Source organism: Capra hircus, chromosome 4 (assembly GCF_001704415.2).
Source record: "Capra hircus breed San Clemente chromosome 4, ASM170441v1, whole genome shotgun sequence".
NCBI lineage: Eukaryota > Metazoa > Chordata > Mammalia > Artiodactyla > Bovidae > Capra > Capra hircus.
The window spans coordinates 55,426,750-55,442,111 of NC_030811.1; the positions used below are offsets into that span (position 1 = coordinate 55,426,750).

The 15,362-nt window shown below is 44.6% G+C and overlaps 1 protein-coding gene across 2 annotated transcripts in view; it reads left to right on the plus strand.

Moving 5' to 3' along the window:
* The window catches only part of CCDC129 (coiled-coil domain containing 129), a 109,521-nt gene extending 94,489 nt beyond the window's left edge, over positions 1 to 15,032 (plus strand). Inside the window, exons 10-14 of one of the 2 annotated variants that reach the window (XM_018047120.1) lie at positions 4,557 to 4,639; positions 5,233 to 6,528; positions 11,576 to 11,703; positions 12,693 to 12,804; positions 13,260 to 15,032. In XM_018047120.1, coding sequence (XP_017902609.1) covers positions 4,557 to 4,639; positions 5,233 to 6,528; positions 11,576 to 11,703; positions 12,693 to 12,804; positions 13,260 to 13,562 — 1,922 coding nt within the window. In that variant the 3' untranslated portion in view covers positions 13,563 to 15,032. The remainder of the gene's footprint in view (positions 1 to 4,556; positions 4,640 to 5,232; positions 6,529 to 11,575; positions 11,704 to 12,692; positions 12,805 to 13,259) is intronic. The other variant, XM_018047121.1, reaches the window with a different exon arrangement.

A 15,362-nucleotide genomic window follows, 5' to 3' on the forward strand; every position in this document is an offset into this window, starting at 1 on the left:
GATTCTTTACCATCTGAGCTGTACTTTTGTTGATGTGTCTTTGGAGTTTCTAGAGCAGTGTAGGATCCTGCAAGATCCAGTGAACATTCATTAAATAGAAGAATGGAGCCTGCAATTGAGCACCCCTCAGACCCTGTCTCATGGCCTGTTCTCATCAGAAAGTTAACACAGACTTGGCCCACAGTAAGAGTGTGTTTCAAACCTGTAGATATCACAGAGCTTTCAGAATGAAGGTCGAAATCATCCTTGACAGGATGGAACCGTGGTCCCAGATTAGCTAGGTCAAATTTTGTAAGAATACAAAATAGGGACTAATCTCAGTACAACTCAACATTGCAAACACAGCCTCTGACTAGACTAACCTTAGGCTGTGTGTGTAGAAAAGAAATATCGAGAGGAGGGAAAGGCAGTCCTGCTCCACTCTGTACTGGTCAGACCATGTCTCAATCACTGAGTCTAGTTCTGGGTGCCTAGTTTTATAGCAAATATTTTTAAGTAAGTGCTTATTAAGAAGTACAAAACACAAATGGCCTGGAGACCCTGCCCTCTGAGGGCTGATTTAAGGGGGTCTGAAGAGATTAAAGGTGAAGATAAAAGTCTGTACATGAGAGCTGCCTTGAGGAAAATGGGTCAAACACTTTCAGTATAACTCCACAGAGTGAACTATGACTAACAAATGGAAAGTGCTAAAGTAAAGTTGGCTCAATATAAAGAGGTATTTTCTATAAGGTATGAGACACTCTGACTATACAGGAGTAGGTCTCTGTCACCACAAGTGGGCAAGCACCAGCTAGATGACCATCTATAAGGAATATTCTGGAAGGGACTCTTGCCCTGAATGGTAGGTGGCACCATGAAGGCTTCCAACCTGGGGGACCGACTGGCCCATAGAGAGGTTTTGCTTGTTCTACAAGTGAATTTTTATAAATGCCTTTGGGAGACAAACACTCTGGAGTCCAAACCATCCACACTGCTCGCTATTGTCTTGAATCTTGCTGTTTCACATACTTTCGTGAACTGCTCAGCTTCCACGGGTGTTTGAGCTTGCATCATCTGAAAGGCACAGTCCAGTGTGAAGATAATTTGCCTCTGAGATGCAACTTCACCATGGAGCTGTCACGGAATTTTCTACCATTGTGCAGTGGAAGAGAAAAGAACTTGACAAAGAGATAGGTAAAGTAGAATAGATCCGTGAAGATGGGAACCCCAAGCAGCCTAAGGTTGAACCATTTCTTTTGCTCTGCACAACAAAGTGTACATCATACCTTGAAAGTGAACGTGAAAGTGAAAGTCACTCAGTTGTGTCCAACTCTTTGCGACCCCATGGACTGAATTCTCTAGGCCAGAATAGTGAAGTGGGTAGCCTTTCCCTTCTCCAGGGGATCATAGCAACCCAGGGATCAAACCCAGGTCTCCCCGTACTGCGGGCAGATTCCTTACTAGCTGAGCCACCTTAAAGACTCCTTTCTCTCCCATCCCTTATTTATGTTTCAATTCCATAGGCTTCTTTCTTCCTGAGCCTCTAGGATTCAGAGTTTTTATCACTAACTCAGCTCAGAAAAGCAGCCTCTTCTTGTTGACTTGAACTTCCCGGGTGGCACTAGTGGTAAAGAAGTCTACCAGAGCAGGAGATATAAGAGACACAGTTTCCATCCTTGGATCGGGACGATATCCTGGAAGAAGGCATGGCAACCCACTCCAGTATTCTTGCCTGGAGAATCCCATGGACAGAGGAGCCCAGAGGGCTACAGTCCATAGTGTTGCGAAGAGTTGGATACGACTTAGCAAGCACTCATGTTGACTTATCTGCTTAAGCCATTCAGACACTCTTGTCAAACCCTGACTCTTCTGTGCTGTGGTTGATGTAATGCTGCCACCTGGTGATTATTTGGACAAAGTGCCTGAGGCATCAGTCTCTCGGGCAGAAATGTTTCACACTCCTGAGTTGGTGAAGCAATCTTGCCCGGGCAGATTCTACCTAATTGGAAGGGTAAAATCTTAATTCTGCGAGGACAGCTCTGTGCTGGAAAAGATACTTTCCAATAAATATTAATAATGAGCTCATTAATGATATTTAATAATGACATTAGTAATGATTTAGCCAACTCATTGGAAAAGACCCTGATGCTGGGAAAGACTGAAGGCAAAAGGAGAAGGGGGCAACAGAGGATGAAATCATTAGATAGCATCACCGACTCAGTGGACAGGAATTTGAGCAAACTCCAGGAGATAGTAGAGGACAGGGAAGCCTGGCGTGCTGCAGTCCATGGGGTCAAAGTGTCAGACACAACTTAGTGACTGAACAACAGCAATGATTGAGTTGTGATAGAGAATATAATATCAAGATATGTCCTGCAGTAAAACTGTGCGTATAATTACATCATCTTTTCCATGCCCATAAATTCTTCATGTATATATTACTGGAGAGTATCCTCTTTGCAACCCCAGAAGCAACATTACCAACAAATTTTTTTCCCCATGAGGAAACAGAGAGAGTAAGTGGCATACCCAAGACCACACTGCTAGTAAGTAAAGAGAGTCAGAATCTTAACACAGTCTATCTGAATCCAGGTTTTCTAGAGGACTCAGTTATGGGGGCAAATTAGATCTTTGTACATTGTAAAGAATTCAAGCCCCTTCCCACCCTCACCCCCAGCACTATGGGACTGGCAGAGTGGGAGAATCAGCAGTCTAAGGGCACCACAAGCCCACTATGGGGTTGGTGGTGGGTTGAAATAGGATCCACCCAGTAGGAGAGGATTTGAATAATAACAGGGAAAGGACTGGTAGGGGTAAGGGATAAGCAATAAGTAAGTCACGGCCCCAGTCTAGTGGAGTAAGGAAGAGCTATGACTCCCTGGGCTTATTAAGTGCATAGGGAAAACCCTATTGGAGATGATGAGGCTTCTAAAGTTCCACCTGTCTTGGCCTCAGTAGTTTCAGGAACTGGGTTGAGTTGACGTGCTAATTCCATTACTCTTGCCAGAGAGTAATGGAATATATAGTCTTCTAAGTCATGCCCTCCCTCATATTACATACTGGGTGTAAGGGTGGGGGGGAGTGCTAAATGATACACATTTGTCTTTGTCTGTTTGCTTAATCATCCATTATAGCCATCCTGGACTAGGCAATTTCTCATTCTCTGTATCAAGTAATTCCTACCACTCTAAAAATATTCAGAAATCACAAACCCAGTTTTGAGATGTTTATCATCAAGTTGTCAAAAAAGGGTGGGTTATAGGCAGGTAGATTTTTAGTCTCCCGAAGAAACTAAACTGTTAGTAAATTGAATCACATTTTCTTGTTGACTTGCTCAAAATGATTCAGATTCATGTATTTGACTTCTAAAATACAAGATAAATAAAGCTCTACTCTAGATAGAGGGGGCTTTCCTGGTGGCTCAGAGAGTAAACAATTTGCCTGCAATACAAGAGACACAGGTTTGATCCCTGGGCCGGGAAGATCCCCTGGAGAAGGGAATGTCAGCCCACTCCAGTATTCTTACCTGGAGAATTCCATGGACAGAGGAGCCTGGTGGGCTATGATCCAAGGGGTCAAAAAGAGTTGGATGTGACTGAGCAACTAACACACACATCGGCGAGAATTATGCCTAATTCCACCATCCAAGAGAAGTTCTAATTCACTTAAATCAGTTTCAGAGGTTATTTTTGCTTATTATGGGTGTTTGTGCTTTACACAAGTACAGTTAACTAAACCTGATAGTTATATAAATATATCCCTTTTAAAGGAAATTAGTCTCTACTCTTTAGGGACCCTTCATGTTTGCAGGCTTTTGGACCAGATTGTCTTGAACCTACCAGCATGTAGATGGATGGGCTCTAACCTATAATTCTGTTCTAGTGCTCTAATATATCATTTCATCCAAGAGTTATGAGAAAGGGGAAGAATGGCAACCATTTTATATGGAGCTTATATTCTAGAATAGCAATTGCTTAGGCATTATCTGGAAAGTTTAAAGAATAATGATGTACCAGGAGTCCTTCACAGATTGCGGCACAAATCTTGAGCCAAAACAAATATAGCAAAAGTGAAAAGTTGCAGAGTCTGTTTTGGCCATTCTTCAGCAAGTTTCAACTATCCTGTTGAATATCTTTGGGTCTCCTAATGTTTATATAGCATGGTGGAAGGGAGATGTAACATTCAGTCCTTTGCAATATGTATACACAAATATATAAATTGGAGTGTTTTTGTCTCGTCAATGTGGCATTTAAGGCTGCATTTCCTTCTGGGTTTTCTTCCCCTTAGTAAATTTGCATCTCACAATCAGATTGCTATTTAGTTTTAAGAGATGTTAGTTCCTCTTCCTTTGTTTCATGCTTTAGTCTTTGTAACAGGAAACCAGTGACACAGTTTTACATGGACCCTCTGATCATTGAGGGAAAAATTCGTGAAATTCCCTCATGCCTTTATACTTCACACAGCGGACATCTCTTGAGGCTCTATGGTGTGTCAGGCACAGAGAGGATCTGACCTCAGTCTGGGTGCCTGTCTGTTTTCCCTTCACTCACTGGAGGTCTCTTCATCCCTTTCTGCAGGAGCCATGGTGAACAGAGCAAACAGCTGCCAGTCTGACAGCAGCGGGTTCCTGGAGGAGCCGCCGGAGCCACCAGCCCTGCAGGTAGAGGGCCCCTGGAGGGTTGAAGTGGTGATAGAAGGACTGATAAGATTCAAGTGTGTTACCACAGTTGGAAAGAGCAACCAGTGCTTAGAAGACATGCGACAGGCACCCAAGGGACAGGGGAGAGTGGAGTCACCATGGGCAAGTGCAGAAAGCTCAGTGCTCCTTTCCTATTTATTTTCTTTTGATTTTTCTGAAGCAAGTAACTGAGCCCCATTGAAAGGTCCCAGGTAAAGTGCTTCCCAGGTGGCCCAGCAGTCAGCCTGCCAATGCAGGAGACACATTTGATCCCTGGGTCGGGAAGATCCCCTGGAGAAGGGAATGGCAACCCACTCCAGTATTCTTGCCTGGAGAATCCCATGGACAGAGGGGCCTGGTGGGCTACAGTCCTTGGGATCGCAAAGAGTCAGACACGACTGAGCAATTAAACAGCAACAAAGTAGTAAACTCACATAAACCTGATTTTGTAATCTTTGTCTCATGATTCCTAAGTCAATGATAATGGGGAAAAAATGTAAAATGAAGCATTTCTTAAACCTAGTGCCTCTCCCTCATTTCTGACCCATTTGCCTTTATTCCCGTTTCTCCCATAGATGCCCCCCTTGTCAAGCAGCCCGAGTCCTGCTGAGAACGGATATGAAACGCCAAGGGCTCAGAGCCACAGCTTAGAGTCCTGTCAGCAAGAGTCAGATGAGTCTGATTCCAAGAGTATAGTGAGCACATCTTTTTCAAGTCAAGACTGGAGTGTCTTGGAAGAGAAAGCCTCAGCCTCTATGGTGGAGAAGGAGTCTCAGTCAGAGCGCATGGGGTCAACCCCAGAGCTGTGGACCCAAGATCTGGCCCTTGATAAGAGCATCCCTGGGGGAGAACTCCCAAGGAGAGGTGGCCAGCTGCGGCAACTCCCACCCATGCCCCAAACTGAATACGAGGCCACTGCAGGCACAGTTACCTTCCAAGATGGTAGCTCTGTGGGTGTTAGGATGACACACATCACAGATGCAAAGGACGGGCTTCTGTGGCCTGAGCGAGCTGGGGAAGTATATGTGCACAACCACCCCTGTGAGCCTGTGAGACCACCCGGAACTGATCCTGCTCCAGACAAGTCCCCTCATGATGACTCAGAGGCCCCAAGAGGAACAGAGGGCACTAAACTCTGTCCTTCCATCAACAGTGCCTTACTGATGCAAAACAGTGTCTCGCAGCATGTCCCCAAGCCCAGGGCAGCCACGTCCTATACAAGGGATCTTGTTCAAACTTCTGGAACGTCCATTCTCCATCTAGATAAGGTGGCTGCAGATAGTCCCCGAGGGAAACCAGTGTGTAGAGCTTTGGGTCAAATACCACCTAGGGAAGAATCTGAGATGGGAGACCTTCCTCCAGATACTAACTTACATGCTGCTAGCCCCATGTCTGTGACAATCCAGCTGTCCTCCAAACTGGCATCACCTGCTCAGAATGCTGTGGTCTTGGGAACAGATTCTAGAGGAGCGATTTTAGAATGCACTGTGTGTGACTCTGTTACTGCAGCAGAACCAGGACTGGGGTCAGAAGCAAGACAGTTCAATGATGTTTCTGTTCAGACTGACGCATGGGAGCCTCCGCCCTGGCACTGCTGTTCAGCTCCAGGTAAAAAGGCCCCGCCCCTCACCAAATCTGTCTCTTTAGACACAGGCTTCCCCAGGAACTACCCAGGGGCCATCTGCCAAGCTGCGCCCGCCCACTGCTGTATCTACTGCCATCACCACCTCCACTGCCCCACAGAGAGGCGAAGCCCCAGCTCCGTGTCTCCAACTTGCTGGCACTGCTTATGCTTACAAAACCATCTGGAAGCCCAGTTCATGAAGACTTTGAAAGTCCTTCAGGACACCACAGTGAGAGAGCTGTATTCTGTAAGTATTTTGCCTCCACAAAGTGGGGAAGCAGACGCAGCAATAACACATACCTCAGGGAGGATGCTCAGCCTCCCTTTCTGAATGTGAGCCCTCAGGATATACCTTTCCATTGCAAATCATGAGTGATAGCTGTAGAGTGCTTTATCATTTATAATATACTCTCGCAAATGTCTTTTTTTTTAATGTAGTCATTGACTTAGTTCTTAAATGCTCTGATTTAACACCTATAGAAATTTATTTGATATGGTCTTAAGCAGCAGGCACTGTCAATAGTTTTTATTTATTTACTTATTTTTATTTATTTATTTTTGGCCATGTGGCTTGTGGGATTTTAGTTCTCGACCAAGGATAGAACCCAAGTCCCTTGCAGTGGAAGCATGGAGCTCTAACCATTGGACAACCAGGAAATTCCCACAGATTTCTTCTTATTTGATATTTCCAATCACCTTATGAAGGAAGGAAAGCAAATTTTATTATTAACCCCCATTTTACACTGGGATATAAAACAGTATGTTCATAGGTAAGGTTCTAGGCATTCATGCATCTATATCTCCTCTTCAGTTCAGTTTAACTGAAACTTCTCTTATATTCACTTACCTGTATAATTGTGAGGAAGACATGTCAACTCTCTGAGGGAGATTATTTATGTCACTGACACAGGATTGTTTTAGGATTACATGAGAGCAAACTTGTAAGGCACTCAGCACAGTCAGACACTCAGTGCAGAGCACATAGAAAGCCCTTATTTTTTTTATTGTTCAGGTCTTGAATTATCGACCTTCTCATGTCAAATATAGGAATTTTGGTCTACTTTTGCTAAGTTTGTTTAAAAGTGGACATTGAGATTACTGAGAACTGAAGGACCCTCCGCCCCGTTCAGTCCCTGATAAATCAACAAGCATTTAGCAAGTCCTTCCAATGACTTTAGCAGTTCTCAAAGTCAGAAATAATCTGGGCTGTCAAGGTTAGCCACTAATTTAAAAAATTACGAGTATGACACATGAAAGTGTTTTCCCACCGGTGGGAAAAAAGATAGCACATATAATGTAGGACCACAGCCGTTCAGAGGAGAATGGAAGGCAGCTATAGTTAACTGAGTTCCTGCTATTTGGTGCCTTCTGCGTTACCTTCCCATTCTTTTAATTCCACAAATACTTACTGAGTGCTATGCTAAGCATTTTATTTATGCCATGTCAAATAACCCTCATTTTCATCCATACCATAAATTTTTATTGATTCCCTAGTATGTGTCAAGTCTTCTCTCTATTACAGATGAGAAAGTAAGAACTGAGAGAGTTTAAGTAATTTTTCAACTTCCCGCAACTACTGAGTACTAAGTCCAGATTCAAATTCACACTTAGCTGACACCAAATTCTTGGACAATACATTCCAAAGTCCAACTTCAAGATATGTCCATCTATGTAAGTGAATAGTAACATAAGAAAGTGATTGTTTGAAAGATACAGCAAATTATTACATGGTCCTTCAACATAGAAAAATCTGTATAAATGTAATATAAACATAGAAAGTGATTATATAAAAGATAAAATAATTTGCTGCTTTTTCTTCAGATTGTAAAACTCTCAGGTATTTGTAATATTTTAAAATGAGTCATTAGTGAGGGCTGAACTAGTAAAAGAAGGTGTCAAAATCAGTTCTAGGTATAATGTTATTCTGAAGCTCAGTGGGAGCAAAGAACTAAGGCTAGTGTGTAGCTGGGGTCCTTTGGAATAAAGAGACCAAGGTTCAAGTTCTGAAGGATAGTAGGGTTCATTGTCACTGTCATCATCAGTGTTAATGAGAGACTGTAAATGCTGTATAGCAGTGATTTTCAATTGGAAATAATTTGCCTCCAGCCCTGGTGTCATTTGGCAATAATGGGAAGCATATTTGGTTGTCATAACTGGGGTAGGTGCTACTTGAATTTCGTGGGTGGAGGTCAGGGATGGTGCTAAGCATCCTACAGTACATAAGTTGGTGCCTTAAAACAGAGAACCATCTGACCTAAAATATCAACAATGTCAAACTTTAGAAACTTAGCTCTAAAGGAATAAACTGGACCATATAGTTTGTGTAGGAAAATGTTAGAGATGAAAGATGGCTGGAGAAGGTGATATTTTAAGAGGCTATAAGGGAAAAATATTAAATCCTACAGTGAGATACTCCAGTTTCCATGGTAAAAACCAGATTGTTGGTCTAACATATATTATATTGAAAAAATATTTTTTTCTAACTTACATTTTTAAGATGTTTTACAGGAATATATAAATTAAGTCATATTTGGCTTTATATTTTGTTTCCAATAATAAAGCATGAAAATCAAGACTGTGTTTAAGACTTCGGAACAAAGGCCCAGATAGAATGTACTCTTGTGGGTTACCTAAGATAATGGTTTGTTGATATGATTAAATCTTATAAAGATGCGAATTATTCACGATAATCTGTTTATTCAATAAATGTTTTTCAGACAAGAAAATTAGACATATACAGAATAATAATTTTGGATATTAGAAGATTCATCTATAATGTTTATGATTTAGATTTAAAGAAAAAAGTCACATGAATTTTTAAAAGTAATGAGCCAATTTTTAAAAGTAATATGAGCCATTGGAAGAACTGATGCTGAAGCAGAAGCTCCAATACTTTGGCCACCTAATGCAAAGAGCTGACTCACTGGCAAAGACCCTGTTGCTGGGAAAAATTAAGAGCAAGAGGCGAAGGGAGCAACATAGGATGAGATAGTTGGATGGTATCACCGACTCACTGGATGTGAGTTTGAGCAAATTCCAGGAGATGGTGAAGGATAGGGACACCTGGCGTGCTGCAGTCCATGGGGTTGAAAAGAGTTGGACATGACTGAGCAACTGAACAACAATGAGCCAATCAAACATGAAGGGTCAATATTGTTGCTCTTACTGTTGAAGTTAAAGTTTGTTTTAAGGCCCAGCTTGGGTCAGAGACTGGGGCTTCCCTGGTGGCTCAGATGGTAAAGAATCTGCCTATAATTCAGGAAACTCAGGTTTGATCCCTGGGTCAGGAAGATTTCCTGGAGAAGGGAATGGCAACCCACTCTGGTATTCTTGCCACTCTAATATTCTTGCCTAAAGAATTCCATGGCCATGGGGTTGCAGTCAGACGTAACTAACACTTTCACTTTTTGGGGAATCAGAGAGTAGATACTGCATTGTATTTGAATTAAAACCTAGTCTTTATATTGGATAGAAAAAGTTCAAAACAGTCTCCTTTTTTCCCCCCTTTTTGCCTAAAGAAAAGTTGAAGTGTTGGTTGTTCTGTTCTGTCTGACTCTCTGTTCTTCGAATTCCCCAGGCAAGAATACTGGAGTGGGTAGCCATTCTCTTCTCCAGGCGATCTTCCCTACCCAGGGATCAAACCCAGGGCTCCCATATGACTGGCAAATTCTTTACCATCTGAGCCACCTAAGGGTTCCTTTTTGTCTGAAACTATTTTTTGTCTGTCGGAGGAATCAATGGCACCCCACTCCAGTACTCTCGCCTGGAAAATCCCATGGACGGAGGAGCCTGGTAGGCTGCAGTCCATGGGGTCGTGAGGAGTTGGACACGACTGAGCGACTTCACTTTCACTTTTCACTTTCCTGCATTGGAGAAGGAAATGGCAACCCACTCCAGTGTTCTTGCCTGGAGAATCCCAGGGACGGGGGAGCCTGGTGGGCTGCCATCTATGGGGTCGCACAGAGTCGGACACGACTGACGTGACTTAGCTTAGCATTTTTTGTCTGTTGTAGAGTGGAAATGCAGTTTCAGTGTTCCCAAATGACCAGGAGATGGCAGCATTTCAGAATCTGCCGCATCACTCCCTTCACAGGGCGCACTCACGCCATCAATTATTCCTAAATCCCAGCCCCCATGCCTTCCAGTCACAAAGGTGATTGGACATCTAGGTGAAGCATACAATTCTTTGATAAGGTTCAGCCTACTTGAGCACCATAGCTCCATTGCCCTGGCCTCGCTGTTTCTAGAACTCAGTCACCCTGTAAGAATTCACTGCCTGATCGGCTCACTCCTAAGGGACAAATAACTTCATGCGACCAGCTACACTGTAGCTCACAAATTGACTGGGCTTGGTGGCTGCAAAAGAACATTCAAATAGGGAAACCAAGGCAACAGCCTTGTCATATAGAGCCTAAGGTTTAAACAGTGATTCACATCAGCAACGATGGGGGGCAGAATTGGAAGAGCAGACAGTTCAATTCTAGACTCCAGCCCATGGAGGATGGGATGCCTAGTCTATGCCTGCCTCACTGCGAATGAGCTTGTGAACTGGTGATGCTGATTCTGCAGATTTCAACCACCAGACACTGTGGTTAAGCAGCTGTCATCTAGTCGCTAAGTTGTGTCCAGATTTTTTGCAACCTCACGGACTGTAGCCCTCCAGGCTCCTCTGTCTGTGGGATTTCCCAGGCGCGAATACTAGAGTGGGTTGCCATTTCCTTCTCCAGGAGATGTTCCCAACCCAGGAATCAAACCTTCATATCCTGCATTGACAAGAAGATTCTTTACCCATGAGCCACCAGGAAAGCCCTTGGCTAAGCAGAGCTAAGACTAGTAAAAACTATTCAAGCAGACTCTCTAATGAAGCATGTATCATTCAATAGATGTGTTCAATATCACTGAGATTCAGAGTGAGGCAAGACTCGGCACCAAAGTAAAATAAGATTATACAAGACTCAACTTTTCTAAGCACAAGCCTGCATTATACTGGCCCTACCTCTCTGATCCTGTCTACATCCTTTCACCCTATATTACCTAGGTTTCCAGACTAACTTTTTGTCCCTGGAACATAATGTCTCCAAGGGTCACCCAATAGTCACCGCTCTCTTGTCCCAGCCACGTATGTCTCTATTTGCCTGAAAAAGCCGAAGTATAGGCTTTTCTCTCTTCAGCACGTTAGCAGCAGGGCTGCATTGCACAACAGAAAGCCCAGGTGGGAAGGCAGATGCCGCTGCGGTGAACCTTACAGTGACTCAGAAAGCCCTTGCTTCCCAGCTCTCTCTAATTGTTCGCAGTGCACAGTCCATGAGATGGAAACAATGAAGACAGTGTGCCAGAGTTTCCGGGAGCATTTAGAAGAAATTGAGCAGCACCTCAGAGGACAACAGGCACTCCTTTCCAGGGACATGACAGAGGAGGAAAGGTAATTATCTAAGAGAGCCATAAAAGTAAGTACCAGCCCACATACCTGGAGCAAGGAAAGGTAATCAGGGCAGGACAGATGTGCAGCAGGGAGCAAGGCTAATGAGAAATTGGCCAATTTTTCCTTGCTTTCCTGTTCCAGGTCTTACTTTCTCAGTGGGAGTCTGTGAGAGCCATTTACTGGATAGCGACACTTACTTTTCAAGGCCAGGGCTCCTTGAGGTCAGAAAACAGGCAGCCGCTGGGAAGAGGCCGCTAGCCAGCAGGGTATCTTTAATCATCATGAATGGAGCTCTCACAAATGCAATATTGGCAGTTGTTAGAATTTTGAAAATCTGCACTATTTTCACATAGATGAAAAGCATATGTCCCAAAAGTAGATTAGGCATTGCCAGGGGCTGGGGATAGGAATAGGGATTAACTTATAGCAGGGCACGAGGCTTCTTACTGGTGAAATGGAAGTGTTCCAAAATTGAATGATGGTGATAGTTACACACTTGGCAGATTTACTAGAAATCATTGAATTATTTTCTAAAAATAGGTAAACTTTATGGTACATAGACCAGGCGTCACTAGCGGTAAAGAACCCACCTGCCGATGTAAGAGACTTTTAGGAGATGCAGAATTGGTCCCTGGTCTGGAAGATCCCCTGGGGGAGGGCATGGCAACCCGCTCCAGTATTTTTGCCTGGAAAATCCCATGGACAAAGGAGCCTGGAGGGCTACAGTCCATAGGGTCACAAAGAGTCAGACACGACTGAAGCAACTTAGCACACACATATATGGTACGTTAATTATTCTGCAAAGAGTTGTTTAAAAAAAGAAAGGAAATTTGCCCTAATATAAACCCATGCCTGCAACTAAGACAAATAAAGATGGTGACTCTCTCTTTTAAGATGTGTCAAAGGTGTGACCTACATTTTGAGAGGGATGGGAAACTGTACTTGGAGGTGACTGTGAAATCTGGTTATTTTCTCTTGTTTACCCACAGGGAGGAGGCTGAGCAATTGCAGACATTACGGGAAGCCCTACGGCAGGAGGTGGAGGAGCTAGAGTTTCAACTGGGAGACCGGGCTCAGCAAATCCGAGAAGGGATGCTATTGGTACAGGCCAAGGGGTGTGGGGTTTACTAGATCCCACCCACTGTAGCAGGGGTAAATCAAATGATAAACCTGATTGTGCAGCCATTCCAGACTCTAAGATTAGATGCCAACACCTTGATTTTAAGTACAAAGAAATGGAAGCCCAGAGAAGCATGTTGCCTTGCTCAGGGCCACACAGCTGGCTGGTGGTGATTCAGGACCAGAACTCAAGTCAGCTAACCTCCATGCCAATCTTTTCTTCTGCCCTGTAAGCAATATATAAGTATTAGTGGCCCATTTCCCAGATAAGAATAGGAAACCGCTTTTGACCTCATGTGGGCTGTCATTGCCGAAATCACACCGAACCCACCCTAGAGAATTCACCAAACGTCAATGCCTTTCCCACCAGTCTGAGTTAGCTACCTCATGTAAATGTGGGACGTGGTCCACACATTTTGTTCTTGTTTTCTTTTTAGCAGCTTGAGCTTCTCACAGGGGAACCACCTGAAAACGACACAAATCTACATCCATATAACTGGACAGGAGAAAAGAGTGGCCGGACTCCAGCTGCTAAGATCCACTCTGCCATGCATCCTGGCGCTGCCTTTGCTCCTGGTGATGGCCAGCAGCCTCCCTGCTCAGGGACCCATTTAGCTGCCTTTACTCAACCCTTCTTGGGCAGCAGTACCAGAATGTCTCCTCCATCGTGGGCAGAATTAGATCCAGGCCCTCCATCAAATTGTCCTGTTGGAGAAGAGGATACAGATGTCTTCCTCTAGGTCGGAGCAGGTTTGATGACCTTCCTACAAAATGTAAAACACATGCTAGCCAGAGCAAGCATATCTAAATTTTCCCTAAGGAGAAATACCTATCAACCCTTCATCAGCCGCTGTTTTTTGAATATTCTACTCTACGGTTAAACCTGGGAGGAATATGTTAATATTCATTTGATATAGAATAAGTGAGCACCTACTATGTGCCTGGCATAGAGTGCAGTAGCCAAGATAACTAGATACACCTCAAGGTGCATGTGGTGTCCAGTCTTTGCCCTGCTGAAACTTAGAGTATGCTGGGGGAGACAGAATGTAAACATATACATAGGTAGGAATCTGAAAACTGTGAACTTGCTTTGAAGGAACTATATTAACAGGGTTTCGTGAAAGAGTGTACTAGGGAGTCTGAGTTAACCTCAGCATATCAGGAGGGTCTGCTTGATGATCCAGGTCTCAGAGGTACCAGACTGTCCTAAAGCCTTGAGTCAGTCAGCGAGCCAGACTTACAGAGGAGGCTCCCACCAGATGCCAGGGCCTCCTCTTGTGCTGCAGACAGAGCTGTGAGCAAGAAACAGTTTCTACTCACAAAGAATTGGAGGAGGAGTGAGAAGCAGCAACCACAGCAACAAACAAGTAAATAAGATAGTGTCCGGTCTGCGCCGTGGTGAAGACTCTGTGAGGATATTGGAGAAGATGATGTGAGATGAATAATGTGCCTTGTACACCAGAGCATTCAGCCTGGCTAAAGGGAAGCTATATGGGAGAGGCCTGAATGCTGAGGATGAGGAAGCCATGTGAAATCCTGGGGAAAGAACGTTTAAAGCAGAAGGAATGGAAAGTTTAAAGGCTCCGAGACACAAACTGCCTTCACTGTTGAGCAAAGGAGTGACAGGGGCGTGGAGGGAGGGGAGGTCTGAGAGGTGGCCTTCAGGATGACTGTAGGCTGGCATCTGAGAGCCCGAGTTTTTCCCAAGTGTGATGGAAGGCCACGGTGGGTTTTAAGAAGGATTGTCATATGATCTGCCTTACATTTACCATTCACCCTAACAGCCTTGTGGAGAAGGCACCACTGGAGACTCACCACTGGGCAGGGTTCCCAGTTAGAATAGAGCTCCCAGTTAGAAGGCAGCTGGTGTCACCCCCACAGGGGAGAAGCAAAGCTGTCACGTTGCTTCCGTCCAGCTGGGGAGGCTGGGGAGCCCCCACCCCCCGCCACCCCAGGGAAAGGCCGGGAGCTGAGCAGAGGGCTGCACTGGCAGTCTCTACTGCGGCGGACCATCCAAGGAGGGGAAATGCACGAAGAATGGAGCCGCCAGCAACAGCTTCACGGAAAATTGCCCCTTGAGGGAAGTTCATAATTTATGTAAAATGGGCAAGTGCAAGGACTCCGAGAAGTTATTTCATTGGAAAATATCTATTACTAGACCCTAACTCCGGAGAAGGCAATGGCACCCCACTCCAGTACTCTTGCCTGGAAAATCCCATGGACGGAGGAGCCTGGTGGGCCTCAGTCCAGGGGGTCGCTAAGAGTCGGACACGACTGAGTGGCTTCACTTTCACTCATCACTTTCATGCATTGGAGAAGGAAATGGCAACCCACTCCAGTGTTCTTGCCTGGAGAATCCCAGGGACGGGGGAGCCTGGTGGGCTGCTGTCTGTGGGGTCGCACAGAGTCGGACACGACTGAAGCGACTTAGCAGCAGCAGCAGCAGACCCTAACTCATAGCCGGTTTCCATTCTTCATCCCCCTTGTGTTTTGAAAACCCTTTGGCTTCAGTGAAGCTCTTCTACCCTTCTGGCCACCCT